Genomic DNA, 16,102 nt, shown 5'->3' with positions numbered 1-16,102 from the left:
TAAAATATATTATTTATATATATATATATATATATGGATTGTTGATTGTGTGAGAGGTTTATAAGCATTTGTTTTTTCTCTTTTGCTCCCACTCCTTATTTTCAGGCATTACAGAGGTTGAAGGAAGGCCAGGATACTCTGGAAAGAGGATATCTCCAGGCACGAGAAGAGCATCGTGGGCTCCAGCTGAAGGATGCTGGCAGCAACAGTTACAACATTGGGGAATTTGATCCTAACAGGTAAATAGATCAATTTCAATTATTGCCTGGACAGATTGAGAGGCAGCTTCAAGGTAAAAACAAAAAACTGCAGATGCTAGAAATCCAAAACAAAAACAGAAACAGAAATACCTGGAAAAACTCAGCAGGTCTGGCAGCATCGGCAGGGAATATATTTCACCCCTTTCCTATTTTTACTTAGTTCTGTTGAAGGGTCATGAGGACTTGAAATGTCAACTGTGCTCTTCTCCGCTGATGCTGCCAGACCTGCTGAGTTTTTCCAGGTATTTCTGCTTCTGTTTTTGTTTTAGCTTCAAGGTAAATGTTGCTTTAGTGCAGCATTGTACATTTCAGCCTGTAACATGTTGAAAGTTTGGAATTTCCATCAGCACTTGGATCAGGAGCACAGATCTGGAATATCAGCTGATTTTCCTGATTTAGGATGTCAAGCGCATAGCACCATTTAATGTCACCATGCCTGAATTAAATTGGGGTACTTAAGAGATATGTACTTGAGACATATGTCCTAATGGAATTTCATCAGTTGGATGTAACATGGAGAATGGTGACCAGCCATTTATTTCTCTTCACCACTACACTTGACACTAAGCAGGTAGAATGATGCAATTGAGGAATCACTTTTAGTGTGTATCATCAAAGACACCATATGGATATTAATCTCGTGTCACATTACCCTAAGTGTCAATGTACGTACTCATCAGAGCTTTGTGGTAACAACTACATTTGATTTAACTATAAACTGCAGTAATATAAATGCCTGATTGGTCTTCATCGTGATCCACATTAAAACTCAATATTGGATGAGAGGGTTTAGGTGACTGACATATGGTTTGAAGATTCCACCTGTCGAGTGGAAATTACAGAATAAAGGCTGCTTAGGTAGGGAATTCTGTGTGTATGATCACAGAAGCCCATAATTCTGAATGCAGCCCAGGGCAGATAACAAATACATAATGTACATGGCAGCCTGCAACCTGCCCAGGAAGCAGCTATGATTGTAACTTTGGTCAATTTCATGGTACTACTGAGATGGCACTATTCTTAGAAGCCATGAGTAGAGTTATGGTAGCTGAATACCATGATTTTGCAAATTGTTAGGCAAAGTTCTTCATCCAATTTTAGTTACAAGGTGAATGGTTTTGTATGGATGAAAGTGGCAGAGAGTAATAATTCAAAACTAGTTGTAGATCAGTCTTGAAACATATTAATGTGAGATGATAGCAGATAAAAGAAACAAAGTTAAAAATTTGCAACATATCTCTGATGGTAAGATTAAAGTCTTTAAAGCTTTTGTTTTTTTCAAAAACCATAAATATGAGATGATTAATGCTGTTGGGATAGAGTTTAGGCTGATGCTAAACTTTGTAAATTGTGAGTTCTTACTGTAATAAACTAATATTGGACCAGTGGATGCATCTTTTGAAAATTAATGTTATTACTATTGAACTTGTATCTACCCATATGTTTTCAATCTAACCAGCACTTTGTGAGTACTTTGAGGCTTTGCCAAAGAGTCTGGAAACATATTCTTTTATAGGTTCATTGAGGTAAGTCCAGTAAATAGATTCTTGTACAGTTGTAGGCACCACATACCTTATTCTGACCTGTCTTGCTCTCTATTCGTTTATCTCTCCAGCATTATTAACTGCAGGAGGTAAATAACTTTGAAAAGCTTGGGTCTACAGTTTGACAGGGAAGCTTTCTAATCCATTAAATGTCCCCCAAGTATGGGATTTTTGAGATGATCATAAACATACTTCCATTTAAGATTGGAGATTTACATGGTTCAGTAAAATCTGGAAATATTACACTGCTTCTCCAAACAGTTTTAGATTTTATTTTTAAAAACTCAAAAATGATACCCTTTAGTTAAACTGCAGATTCTTTCTAATTCCCTCAGCATCAATTAGTATATTTCAGTAAAATGATGGAAGGCATCATCAACAGTGCCATCAAGTGGCACTTGCTTCGTTGACACTTAGTTTGGGTTCCGCCAGGGCCATTCAGCTCCTGATCTCATTACAGCCTTGGTTCAAAGATAGAAAAAAAAGCTGAACTCCCGAGGTGAGATGAGAGTAATTGCCCTTGACATCAAGGCAGCATTTGACCAGGTGTGGCATTCAAAGTAGGAAAATTGGAGTCAATGGGAATCAGGGGAGAAACTCTCCACAGGTTGGAGTTATACCTAGCACAAAGGAAGATAGTTGTGGCTGCTGGAGGTCAGACAACTCAGGGCATCACCACAGGAGTTCCTCAGGGTAGTGTCCTAGGCCCAACCATCTTCAGCTGCTTCATCAATGACCTTCCTTTCATCATAAGGTCAGAAGTGGGGATGTTCACTGATGATTGCACAGCATTCAGCACCATTCGCGACTCCTCAGATACTGAAGCAGTCCATGTCCAAATGCAGCAAGACCTGGACAGTATCCAGGCTTGGGCTGACAAGTGGCAGGCAATGACCATCTCCAAAAAGAGAGAATCTAACCATCGGCCCTTGACATTCAATGGTACTACCATCACTGAATCCCGCAGTATCAACATCCTGGGGGTTACCATTGACCAGAAACTGAACTGGACTGAGCAAATGAACACTGAGGCTACAACAGCAGGTCAGAGGCTAGGAATCCTGTGGCGAGTAACTCACCTCCTGACTCCCCAAAGCCTGTCCACTATCTACAAAGCATCAATCAAGAGCGTGATAGAATACCCTCCACTTGCCAGGATGAGTGCAGCTCCAACAACACTCAAGAAACTTGACACCATCCGGGACAAAGCAGCCTGCTTGATTGGCACAAACATTCACTACCTCCACCAGCGATGCACAACGGCAGAAGTGTGTACCATTTACAAGATGTACTGCAGGAACTCGCCAAGCCTCCTTAGACAGCACCTTCCAAATCCATGACCACTACCAGCTGGACGGACAAGGGCAGCAGATATACCTTATTCTGACCTCTCTTGCTCTCTACTCACTTATCTTGGGTACACCACTACCTGGAAGTTCCCCTCCAAGCCACACACTGTCCTGACTTGGAAATATATCGCCATTCCTTTACTGTCACTAGGTCAAAACCCTGGGACTCCCCCGTCTGATCAGCGCCGTGGGTGTACCTACACCACATGAGCTGGACAAGGATACAAAGTCTAATTCTGAGTTTTTGTGAGACCAAGAAGGCAGGTCACCACCACCTTCCCAAGTGCAATTAGGGATGGGCCTAGCCAGCGAAGCCCACATCCCATGAATGAATAACTAAAAATATAGTGAGCACAAGACACAGTTTGATTTATGTCTGGTTAAATATTGAGTCAGTATGGTGATTTCTGATGCAAACCAGCCCTTGCATTGTAGTGTGTAATTCAAACTAATGCGGAAAGCAAGGATATTTAAGCATGTTCCTATAATGTTCAATCAATAGTGCAACATACACTTTGCTTCCTAGGGAAGTAGAGGGGAACATTTTTCGGCTTGGAATGCACCTAGAGGATCTGAAGGACCGGATTGACCAGCGCCCAGAAAGCCACTCCACGGCCGACCATCGGTCTGACTTGAGACTAACACACAACTCATGGGTAACACCTGTACCTGTTCTCCAGACCCCAATCCCAACGCCAATACCGATGGCACAGTCTCCAACACCAGCACTTCATAGGCCTGCAGACACAATCCAGAATCCCAAACCTGAGGTAAGACTCAGATCTCTGCTTTAATCGGGTGAAATAATTTGCACGTGTTTTCCATGTTGAGGGATGCTGGTGTTGAGTTGGAAGAATTTTTCTCATTTTTTTTCCCCACACAATGAACATTACAGACTGTCAGGTCAGCTTATCTTACAAATAATAATGTTTCTCTTCTCTTGCCTGAACCTCAACCTCAAAGAATGTCCCTTACACAAGAGAGTTTCCATCTCTAGATCACTGCCGTCTTAGTGAGCAACGATATTACTTTGCATTTGTATAGCACCTTTAACATTAAAAAGTGACCCAAAACATTTCTCAGAGGTATAAGGTAAAACAAATGAACATTGAGCCAAAGAAAGAGGTATCAAGAGGGAGACCTAAAGCTTTAATAAAGAGGTAAAGTTTAAAGAGGGTCTTAAAGGAAGGGGGGGAGGTGAACAAGAGGAAAATTTTAGGAAAGGAATTACACAATGTGGGGATCTAAGAGGCCAATGGTCAGATGAAGGGAGGGGAGAATGCACAAGGAAACAAGATTAAACAAACCTAGAATTGGTGGACGATTTAGCAATGGTAAAGATCACTGAGATAAGAAGGAGAAAGACCTCAAAAGGATTTAAATACAAGGATACAAAGTTCACATCTGAGTTTTTGTGAGATCAGGAGATAATTATAGGTGGGCAACAACAAGGGTGAAGGCCAAGTGAGACCTTTGGTGTGGGATAAGATATGGACAGCAGTTTTTTGTGAACTGAAGTTTACAGACACTGGAGGATCTTCAATTGTCCAAGAATAGCTGGCTGTTTGACAGTAAAGATATCAGTTGAAACAAAATATTTGATTGAGGATGAAGTATTTACTCCTGAAGAGAGATGAAACATCAAATATTTTGGAACTAAAATGCTGTTTGTAAAGGTTCAGGCACCTCTGTACAATCATTCATCATTAACTGTGCTGCCATAAGACCATAAGACATAGGAGTAGAAATAGGCCATTTGGCCCATCGTGTCTGCTCCGCCATTCAATGAGATCATGGCTGATCTGATAATCCTCAACTCCACTTTCCTGTCTTTTTCCCATAACCCTTGATTCCCTTACTGATTAAAAATCTATCTCAGCCTTGAATATACTTAACGACCCAGCCTCTACAGCCCTCTGCGGTAAAGAATTCCACAGATTAACTATCCTCTAAGAGAAGAAATTCCTCCTCATCTCTGTTTTAAATGGGTGACCCCTTACCCTGAGATTATGCCCTCTGGTCCTAGACTCTCCCACACCGGGAAACAACCTCTCAGCATCTTCCCTGCCAAGCCCCCTAAGAATCTTATTTGATTCAATTAGGTCACCTCTCATTCTTCTAAACTCCAATGAGTACAGGCCCAACCTACTCAGCCTCTCCTCATAAGAAAATCCCTCCATACCCGACCTAGTGAACCTTCTCTGGACTGCCTCCAATGCCAGTACATCTTTCCTTAGATAAGGGGACCAAAACTGTTCACAGTAATTTAGTTGTGGTCTAACTAGTGCCTTGTATAGTTATAGCAAGACTTGCCTATTTTTATACTCCATACCCTTTGAAACAAAGGCCAACATTCCATTTGCCTTTCTTATTACTGCTGAATTTGTATGCTAGCTTTTTGTGATTCATGCATGAGGGCCTCCAAATCCCTGTGAGCTGCAGCTTTCTGCAGTCTTTCTCCATTTAAATAATATCCAGCTCCTCTATTCTTCCTGCCAAAGTGCATAACCTCTCATTTTCCCACATTATATTCCATCTGCTAAGCTTTTGCCCATTCACTTAACCTGTCTATATCCCTCCCACCATAGGCTCTTTGTGTCATCTTCACTGTTTGCCTTCCCACCTATTTTTCGCAAACTTAGCAACAGTACATTCACTTCCCTGATCCAAGTCATTAATATATATTGTAAATAATTGTGGCCCTTTGGCACTCCACTAGTTACATTTTGCCATCCTGAAAATGCCCCCCCTTATCCCAATTTTCTTTGCTAATATATTAACTCCAACACCATGGGCTCTTATTAAATAACCTTATGTGCAGTACCTTATCAAATGCCTTTTGGAAATCTGAATATATTACATCTACTGGTTCCCCTTTATCTATCCTACTTGTTACCTCCTCAAAGAATTCTAATAAATTTGTCAGGCATGATTTCCCCTTCGCGAAGCCATGCTAACTCTGCTTGATTATATTATGCATTTCTAAATGCTTTGCTATTGCATCTTTTACAATAGACTCTTAACATTTTCCCAATGATGGATGTTAACCTAACTGACCTGTAGTTACCTGTTTTTTGTTTCCGTCCCTGTTCCAGAACAATATACCCTCTTCTAAGGGCATGCATTCCAAAGGATTATCTTTGTTAGTCTGTGAGACATTAAACCAAGATCTCATTTTCCCTCAGGTAGACAAAAAAGATCTCATAGCACTATTTGAACAAGAACAGGGACGTTCTCATTACCTAGCCATCATTTATCCCTCAATTAACACCACCAAAATGGCTTATCTGGCCATTCATCTTATTGCCGTTTATGTGACATTGCTGTGCACAAATTAGTTGCAGTTTTGCCTATATTGCAAGAATCCCTGCATTTTAAAAGTACTTAATTTTTTGTGAAGCACTTTGGGCCACCAAGAGGATATGAGAGGTGTTATATGAATGCAAGTGCTTTCTTTTATATGGATCTTCTTAGCTGTTTTGTGATTCATTTTATTGTTGTCCAAGCTCATCTAATTAACATAACTTGCTGAGCTGAGGACTGTTAATGCTCATTTCTTGTGTTTTTGAAGAGCACAGTTCCAAGTGCAGCACTCCAACATGGTACGGTGGACATGGAGGTGAGCTCTGTGAGTGGAGAAAGTGAGGATGGAGATGCCTTTCCTGAAACTCTTAAGCACAAGAAGATGCAACTGGATGATCATTTTGACCAACTTTTGGACCAGTGAGTGTGGTTTAGATTAACTGGTCTCATTACTTAATTAGTCTCATTCCAGTTCATGTGAATATTGTTGTCCAAGGGGGCCTGGGTGTCTTTGTTCATAAGTCACTAGAAGCTAGTCTGGATGTGCAGCAAGCAATTTGGAAGGCAAATGCTATGTTGATCTTCAACACAAGGGGATTTGAGTAGAGGAGTAAAGATGCCTTGCTGCATTGTATAAAGCCTTAGTGAGACTGCACCTGGAGTATTGTGTACAGTTTTGGTCTCCTTAACTAAGGAAGGATATACTAAGGAAGAATTTCCTCATGGCCAGAACTGTGATGTTTCATTTACAGACATTAAGGGATTATTCATAAGAACATAGAAACATAGGAACATAGTAGCAGGTTAGGCCATTTCGACCATTGAGCCTACTCCACCATTCAATTAGATCATGGCTGATCGTCTACATCAACGCCACTTTCTTGTGCTATCCCTATATCCCTATGGAAGGAGTGCAACAGGGGCTCACCAGCCTAATCCCTGGATTGACAGAATTGTCTTATGAAGGAGATATTGAGAAGACTCAGCCTGTATTCTCTAGGGTTTTGAAGAAAGAGAGGTGATCTCATTGAAACTTTCAAACTTCTTACAGGGCGAGACAAGGTAGATGTAGGTAGATGTAGGTAGGATGTTTCCCCTGGGTGGTGAGTCCAGAACCAGGGGACACAGTCTCAGAATAAGGGAGAGGCCATATAGGGCTAAGATGAGGAGGAATTTCTTCACTCAGAGGGTGGCGAATCTTTGAAATTGTCTACCCCAGAGGCCTGTGGAAGCTCAATCATTGAGCAGGTTCAAGACAGAAATCAATAGATTTCTGAATACTAATGATGTCAAGGGATATAGGGATAGCATAGGAAAGTGGCGTTGATATGGGTGATCAGCCATGATCTAATTGAATGGCGGAGCAGGCTCAATGGTCGAAATGGCCTACACCTGCTACTATGTTCCTATGTTTCTATGTTCTTATGAATAATCCCTTAATGTCTGTAAATGAAACATCACAGTTCTGGCCATGAGGAAATTCCAATAAATAATACTGAACTCAGTCAAGTTATTTGCTTCACAATTTAGTGGTCAATATATTGCAACCTCAAATTCATGAACCAAGTTACTCTTGTGACGCTAGTCAAACGATTTAGCTTGAGAAGCTCCTGGTTTTGTTCTCAGTTTCTGGAGGAACTGATTGATGAGAACATTTGTATAATTTCAGAGCATCAGCAACAGTTATCTTTATATTCTCATTTTCTACTAAATAAAATCCCAAAGATAATCCTTATCAAGCAGTTCCACAATTCTCTGATGCTGGATTTTAATCTAAGTGAAGGAGAGGCTTATTTAAGAATTGAATACTAAAACTGTATTGTTTTAATTCCTTATGATTTATTTCTCATTGCTTTGTTTGTGCAAGTTTTTCAATAAGTGTGAAGCCTTCTAATTAGAAGACTTAAATCTCTAAATTTGCATATTAGCAGAAAGCACCCATTCATATTAACTTAATAAGAGTTACCAAGATTCAAAAGTTAACTTTGTGAGAATCCTGAGTGAAGTAGAATTAAGTTCATTGTGAGCCTTCTCACCTTCCCTTCCCGTGAACGCCAGACCTAAGTTAAAAATAAAAATACAAAAACTCTCACGAAGAGCTGCTACAGGTATAAGGATAATATTTCTAAGTCCTTCTTCTGAGGCCAACCACATTGCCTGCTACCGACTGCATTGGTAAATTGTGAATTTGAAGCCTATGATGTTTTGATAGGTGCTGATGACAATGAGTTACCTCACCACTACCACCAGCACCACCACCACAGTAACAATTTGTATTTAAATCACACCTTTAGTATAGTAAAACTTTTCAAAAGGCTTCACATGGGCAATATCAAGCAAAATTTGCTACAGAGCTACATAAAGAGATAATTAGGAAAGGTAATAAAAGTACATTTTAAGGAGTTCTTAAAGGATGGGAGAAAGATAGAAAGGTTTAGGAAGGGAATTCCAGAGCTTAGGACCTTTGGACAACTGAAGGCACAGTCACCAAGGGAAGAACTGTGAAAATAAAGGATGTGCAAAAGTCTAGAATTGGAGGAGTGCAGAGATCTCAGAGCATTGTAGGGCTGGAGACAATTACAAAGATAGGGTGGGGCGAGGCCAAGGAGGGAGTTTAAAACAAGAATGGGAATTTTAAAATTGAGGTGTTGCTGTACCAGCAGCCGATGTAGGTCAGTGTGCACAGGGCTAATGGGTGAATAAGATTCGGTTTGAGTTAGAATACGGGCAGCAGAACTTTGGATGAACTCAAATTCATAGAAGATGAAATTGGTCAGAAGTACAATGTAATAGTCAGGTCTAGGGGCTACAAAAGCATGGGTGAGGGTTTCGGCAGCAGATGAGCTGAGGCAGGGGTGGAGGCAGGCGATGTTACAGAGGTGGAAGTAGACAGTGTTGGTAATGGAGAGGTCAGAAGCTCATCTTGGGGACAGATAAGATGCCATAGTTGCAAATGGACTCAATGTCTACCCAACAGTAGCTGCATTGCAAACTTTTAATGGTACACATGATATACCATTATCAAAATCTTTAAAACAGTTGCTTTGACTGAAGAATCCCCTCAGACAAGCAGGGACACTTACAGGAAGTTATGTGAATGCCCGTATTGTCCAGACATTTGAATACAATATAAACTCACTGAATTTCACTTCAAAGTTGTAAGGTGATTGTCTTGTAAACAATGTTCTGATGATTTGGAGGAGAGTTCTGTCATATATAAAACATTTTTGTGCAAAAAGGGTTGAAACATAAGCGTTCCTTTATTTTGGATTCTTCATTTGTAACTAAAATATTAAAAAGCCTGAATTCTCTGCTGCCTGATCAATATAATGTAGAAGATTGATCTTCTTAAAGTGGCCTTACCAATCTAAGCTACTGAAAACAATGACCTGAAGAGTTGCTGCATTATTTTCTGGGGATAGATACCGAAATGCATAAGGAAGCAGAGAGGAATTCAAAGCAATGGCCAATCCATGGTGCTCAAATAACGTTCACGAATCACTTCAGCTTTCCTTCTGTTCAAGACTCTGAGCCCCTCAGTACAGTTCAAGGCCTTGTAACTTTGCCCTCCTCTCTTTTCAGTGTAAACAAATTATTTCCTTTCTGCTTTCCAGATGTAAAAACTTCAAGGATTTACCTTTGTCACTAGGCCTTGATAGGAAGAGGGAAAACCCCGAATCTCCTCAGTCACCCCCAACTGCACACGCCCAGGAGATGGGAATGGTAGACCTAATCCAAGAAGGAGGGATAAAGACTCCTAAAGATGATCCTGATAAATACAGCAGGAAAACACCAGAACCGTGAGTAGCAAGCTGGGAGGATCCATTGTCAGTGGTTAACGCCCACCAGCTATCAGCAGTCATTTTAATGGAATTTGATACAACACTGCCCCCTCGAATGCAGCATCTTTAATATTGAGTGTTCTATATCACATTGTCATTGATTTTCTTAGCCTTCGGTTAATGACATTTTCTTCATTTTTTACAGGAATGAACCAATACAAAATGAACCCACGCTCTCTAATGCTTTCAAGGACAGCTATGGGCTAGTATTGCAAAGAGAAGAGTTGTTACCTGCAGTTGCCGAAATCAGGCTACGCACCATGACTCCCAACTCAAAAGGAGCCTCCGTAACAGAAAAGAGGGACCTTACGTGCCAAAGAAGTCTGACTTGTGTGGATGGAATTGCTTCTCCTGAACAAATGCCTCATAAAGCTCTACACCAAACCACATCAGTCCCTCTAGAGGTAACTGCAGCCAGTTACATTGTGATACATGTGGAAAGTTTTGTTGTTTGGGGAGGGGAATATACTTACGATGCCAAATTTTCTGTCAGTAAACGTCTGTAATCAAGAAAAATAAGTGACTGACCGGCTATATAAAAAGAAAAAAAAGCATAAAAATCAAAAAAATACTTAAATACACAGCAAGACTCCAAAACCTGAAAAGTGAATATAAAGGTTTACACTTAAGGTATAAGCCATTCATCGTGGTTCCTGACCAACATCCTTTTCAAATACTCATAGGACTGAACACTTTATGTTTCATATCAATGGCCAGAGAGTAGTGATAAATGGTTGTTTTTCAGATTGGAGGAAGGTCTGTGGTGGACCCCAGGGGTCAGTGTTGGGACCCGTGAACTTTTAAAATATATTAATGGCCTAGACTGTGGTGTGCAGGGCATGATTTCAAAATTTGTGGATGATACGAAGATTGGAAATGTTGTCAACTGTGATGAGGATAGCCTTGAACTTCAAAAGGACATAGACACATTGGTAGATTGGGCAGACAAGTAACAGATGAAGTTCAATGCAGAGAAGTGTGAGGTGATTCATTTTGGCAGGAAGAATGCGGAGAGACAGTATAAAGTAAAGGGAGAAATTCTAAAGGAGGTGCAGGAACAAAGGGACCTCGATGTGTATGTGCATAAGTCATTGAAGATGGCAGGGTATGTTGAGAGTGCAGTTAATAAAGCATATGTTATCCTAGGGTTTATTAATAGGGGCATTGAGTACAAGAGTAAAAAGGTTATGTTAAACTTGTATAAGACATTAGTTAGGCCTCATCTGCATCCAGTTCTGGGTGCCATACTTGAGGAAGGATGTGAAGGCATTGGAGAGAGTACAGGGGAGATTCACAAGAATGATTCTAGGGATAAATAATTGTAGCTATGAGGATAGATTGGAGAAGTTGGGTCTGTTTTCCTTGGAGAAAAGAAGGCTGAGGGGAGACTTGATAGAGGTATTCAAGATCCTGAGGGGTACGGGCAGGGTAAATAGTGAGAAACTGTTCCTGCTCAAGAGTACATAAAAAACTAGAAGGCAGAGGTTCAAAATGATGGCCAAAAGGAATAGAAGTGATGTGAGGAAAAAAAAATTTCACCCAGAGGGCAGTTGGAGTCTGGAACGAACTTCCTGAAAGGGTGATGGAGGCAGGTTTGATCGAGGTATTCAAAAGGGAATTGGATTGCTGTCTGAAAATAAAGAATATGCAAGGTTACAGGGATAAGGCAGGGGAGTGGGACTAAGTAGAATGGTCTTTCAGAAAACTCCTGTAGAATCGATGGGCCGAATGGCCTCCTCCTGTGCTGTAAACATTCTGTGATTTTAGCCAGTGAGGAAGCCACAGCTGCTTCCCCAGCCTCTTGCTTAGGTTTAAGGCTCATTGCTTCAAGATAAAATAGCACAGTACAAGAGATCACAAAGGTTCTTCAATACCTTGAGAATTAACACCATACACAGATGTTTAGTAGAAAGTGCAGATCACTTAAGCCAAACCTTGAAAACCTCAGACTATACTTCAATAAGCACTTATCTTTTATAAATGGACAAGTTCAGAGACATGGCCTCGATGAGAGATGACATTTGTTGCTTATTCAGTTTCACAAAAGGACGCTGTTTATATTGCTGATGATTTTAGATTTTACCATCCATTTATATGGTGCCCTCCAGTGGTCATTTTACCTCCCTCCCTAAACAGACTTAGTTGAAAATCAATCAAATGTTCAGGGAATATTTACGTAGCACATACAACATTGATGTGATGCAGTTATTGCGTCACTGACTTAAAAGGACAATATAACTGCAATTTCCCAGTATTGATCTGGGAGCCGTTCAAACTTTCTTTTACAATGTGAACACAAGCCAAACTTTGAGCCGTCCAGGACATCCACTGAACAGTCTTAAAGCTTCATGTGAAAACATTTAACATGAGAAAGGATCTAACTAACCCATCAGCACTTTCTTAGCATTGAATTAGATACTGAAAGTCGGAGAGCAATGAACAGCTTTCCACGTGTGCATTCATATACATATGTGCGGACCTTGAAAACGATTTCCATCGGACAATCTGGGCCAAATTTCCAATTCTGGGTGCAGAGGTGCGTTTTGGTGTGCAAATGGCCACACTTTGATTCTTTTTGGAGGAAATCCAATTTTCCCCCCCATTCCTGTTCTCATGCCATTTTCCTCGGGCCTTTTTGTGGGTTGGGAATGCCTACTGTACAAAATGCGTACCCGCCTCTGCTGAGGTCGAGTTGCCCATTTTAAATGGGGACGAAAATTGGATTTTCATCTGATGGTGCGGGGCTTTGGAAGCCCACTAAAAACACACTAGGTTTGAGAGTTTGTGAAGAAAATGAAAAACCAGCAGAGGGGTTGGGAACATTCTGAAAGGTAAGTTTAAAATGTTTTCAGTCCATCAGATGTCACTATTCGGTTCTATGTTATAATGTAGACATGTTTTTAATGCAATGGTTCATCTTAGGGATCTGTCCTGCAAAGGTATGTTGACTCTAACATTGACCAACATTTTGTAATTGTTCACATTCATTGCAGTGCTTTTCCAATGAAAGGAACTATAATGAAATGAAAAATGTTAAAAACATCCTGTGCTGTCTTCTTTTGAACTGTGGTTTGAATGGAGTGACAGCTCTGGCATATATAAAAAAAACCCTGCTTTTCACACTTGAAAATAATCTAATCACCTGCTCCCATCTATTGCATTTCAGGAATTCTGCTTTGAAATTTTGAAATGAGCACCTTCTGTTCTTTTCATCTCAGAGAGTACACTATTGTTTTGGCAGCTGTGACTATTATGAATGCTTGGATGAGTTTCAAGTGCTAATGGATTTCAGCATAGTAGGTGTTCCATTCATATGAGAATGAATGAGAATTTTAAGAGGTTGTGATAACAAATTATGCCTTTGATGTGGTTTCTAGTTTGTTGATAGCTAATAGGATTACAAGTATTACAAGCTTTTTTTATATGGCAGAATGATTTTTTTCTCAGTATCAATGATAGTGTGCTTGATGGAGGTTCCTATTAGATGGTAAGAGGTTTATTTTTTCCCAAAGGAAGATAAAATATTTTCCATTTTTATTGCATGGAATCTGAAGACTGTACATAGTGGATACAGGGTAAGTGGCTACGGAGGGCACATGGGGATGCATTGAGGGGGTATGGGGTGGCAGGGGATAAATGGGGGGAATGAGGGGGTGAGTGGTAAGATTTAGGGGGCCTTTAAACAATGTTAGAAGTTGTGCTGCTGTTGCCAAGAACAGAGGCGGGCCTTCTCACCAGCCCATCTCTTCACCCACACTCCTTCTGCACAGGTTGGTGGCTCCCAACTGCACTGCAAGCCCAAACCCTGAGGGAAGAGACAAAAACCCTGAGCAAAGCCACACATAGTTGGGAGTGCTGATTGCGAGCTGCATAATGGCCCAGCTTGCAAAAAATGCTCCCAAGTGGAAAATGTATCCCGATAGCCCCAAAAACAGTACCAGTGCCAAAATGATATGTGCTGTATTACTGGACAATTGATATGTTTACTGAGGGCATATTTCTGCATTGTTATTCCTCAGCCTTTGTCCATCTGCACAGCAGATAATATATAAGAGTTGTTTGAACTGAACTTGGCCTGCCATTATTCTTTCATCATTTCCTACCTTTTCCGATAACTCTCATTTTATTTATTTTTATTTTTAAAAAAGTTAAAGTTATCTTAATCTCTCACTTTAGAATTTCAACACAAAAGAATGAGGGTACTAGTGAAGTCTCCATAAAACTTCCTGACTTGTGGTACGAGAGGACAGGAGGGGTTTGAGGCTAGCAGGAAGTGGTTGGACTTAGCTTGGTGTTTTCTATGGATTTATGAATTGCAGTTCAAAGAAACAGCTGGACAGGCAGAGTCAGAGATCTTGTCTTGTCATGCAATTCTTTATAAACATGCAGCTGTGACCATATCTGCATTCACTGTTCTTTCTGCCAATCAGAATCCAAATCATGCATATATCCTACTTTTTGTTGCTGTAAATATGCATAATTTTTGAGAAAAGTACACAGCAGTGTTGCTAATTTTTGTACAGTAGGATTTTTAAAACACTAATACACTTTAACCTCTCCAGTCAGGAATGGTTAGGACTAAGTCATTTCTGGATTTCAGAAGTTTCTGGATTATAGAATGATGTTAGAATGCCTACCACTACCGTGTGAACTGGCAAACACTGTTGATACAAATATTTACGTAAAACATAAGGCTATGAGATAACAGTATAAAGCAGCAAAAAAATTGTTTCACTTACCTAAATACTCTTCCTTCCATGTTTCTGTTCTGAGAGCCAGAGAGAAAACAAGAGACAGAGAGAGATGGAGAAATAAACTGATAAAGTGAGAGTGAGAGAGAGGGAGAAAAGAACTGATAGAGAGACTGACAGAGGGAAAGAGAGAGAGAGAGACGGAGAAAGGGATTGAGAGAGAGAGAGACCAAGAGTTAGAGACAGAAATATAGAGAAGTAGACTTTCAGAGAGAGACAGAGACATTGTAATACAGTATTTTTACAGTTCAGAAGGGGGCCATTTGGCCCGTCAAGTCTGCACTGGCTCTCTGAAAGAGCATTCCACCTAGTCCCACTCCTCTGCCTTATCCCCGCAATCTCGCATATTCTTTCTTTTCAGGTAGCAATACAATTCCCTTTTGAATACCTCCACCACCATTTCAGGAAGTTTGTTCCAGACTCCAACCACCCTCTGGGTGAAAAAAATTTTCCTCACATCATATTTACTGCTTTGGCCCATTATTTTGAATCTATGCCCTCTGGTTCTTGCTATTTTCTTGAGTGGGAACAGTTTCTCACTATTTACTCTAATCATACCCCTCAGGATCTTGAATACCTCTATCTTAGACTTCTTCTCTGGAAGGAAAGTAGTCCCGACCTCTCCAAACTATCCTCATAGCTACAGTCCTTTTTTGTGAATCTCCTCTGTACTCCCTCCAATGTCTTCACATCCTTCCTCAAGTATGGCGCTCAGAACTGAACACAGTATTCCAGATGAGGCCTAACTGGTGCCTTATACAAGCTCAACATGACCTCCTCGCTCTTGTACTCTGTAACCTTGCGTTGTGTTTTCTGGCACTACAGAGTCACAGCGTTCCTGCCCACCACCCACCATTTTCTGACCTCAGTCCCTCGAGGCCATGCCTTCTCGATTTCTTGCAGTACACAGAGTGGAGTGGTGAGTCTATGAGTTTCTTGGGTCTGCTCAAAGAATTTCTGGACAACTGGTGTTTCTGAACTTTGAATTTCTGGACTAGGGAGGTTATAGTTATAGTATTGGCAGCAAAACTTTGGGCAGAATCGTCCCATTTT

General features: G+C 40.6%; 1 protein-coding gene across 2 annotated transcripts in view; it reads left to right on the top strand.

Annotated features, from left to right (window-relative positions):
• akna (AT-hook transcription factor) overlaps positions 1 to 16,102 on the top strand; it is a 209,241-nt gene that overhangs the window by 142,278 nt on the left and 50,861 nt on the right. For both annotated transcript variants that reach the window (XM_041193982.1, XM_041193983.1), the window contains exons 9-13: positions 106 to 239; positions 3,680 to 3,923; positions 6,725 to 6,876; positions 10,071 to 10,256; positions 10,444 to 10,702. In XM_041193982.1, coding sequence (XP_041049916.1) covers positions 106 to 239; positions 3,680 to 3,923; positions 6,725 to 6,876; positions 10,071 to 10,256; positions 10,444 to 10,702 — 975 coding nt within the window. The remainder of the gene's footprint in view (positions 1 to 105; positions 240 to 3,679; positions 3,924 to 6,724; positions 6,877 to 10,070; positions 10,257 to 10,443; positions 10,703 to 16,102) is intronic.

This window comes from Carcharodon carcharias, chromosome 8 (genome assembly GCF_017639515.1).
Source record: "Carcharodon carcharias isolate sCarCar2 chromosome 8, sCarCar2.pri, whole genome shotgun sequence".
Classification (NCBI taxonomy): Eukaryota; Metazoa; Chordata; class Chondrichthyes; order Lamniformes; family Lamnidae; genus Carcharodon; species Carcharodon carcharias.
The sequence above is the reverse complement of the archived record's forward strand: the minus strand, read 5'-3'. Positions and strand labels throughout refer to the sequence as shown.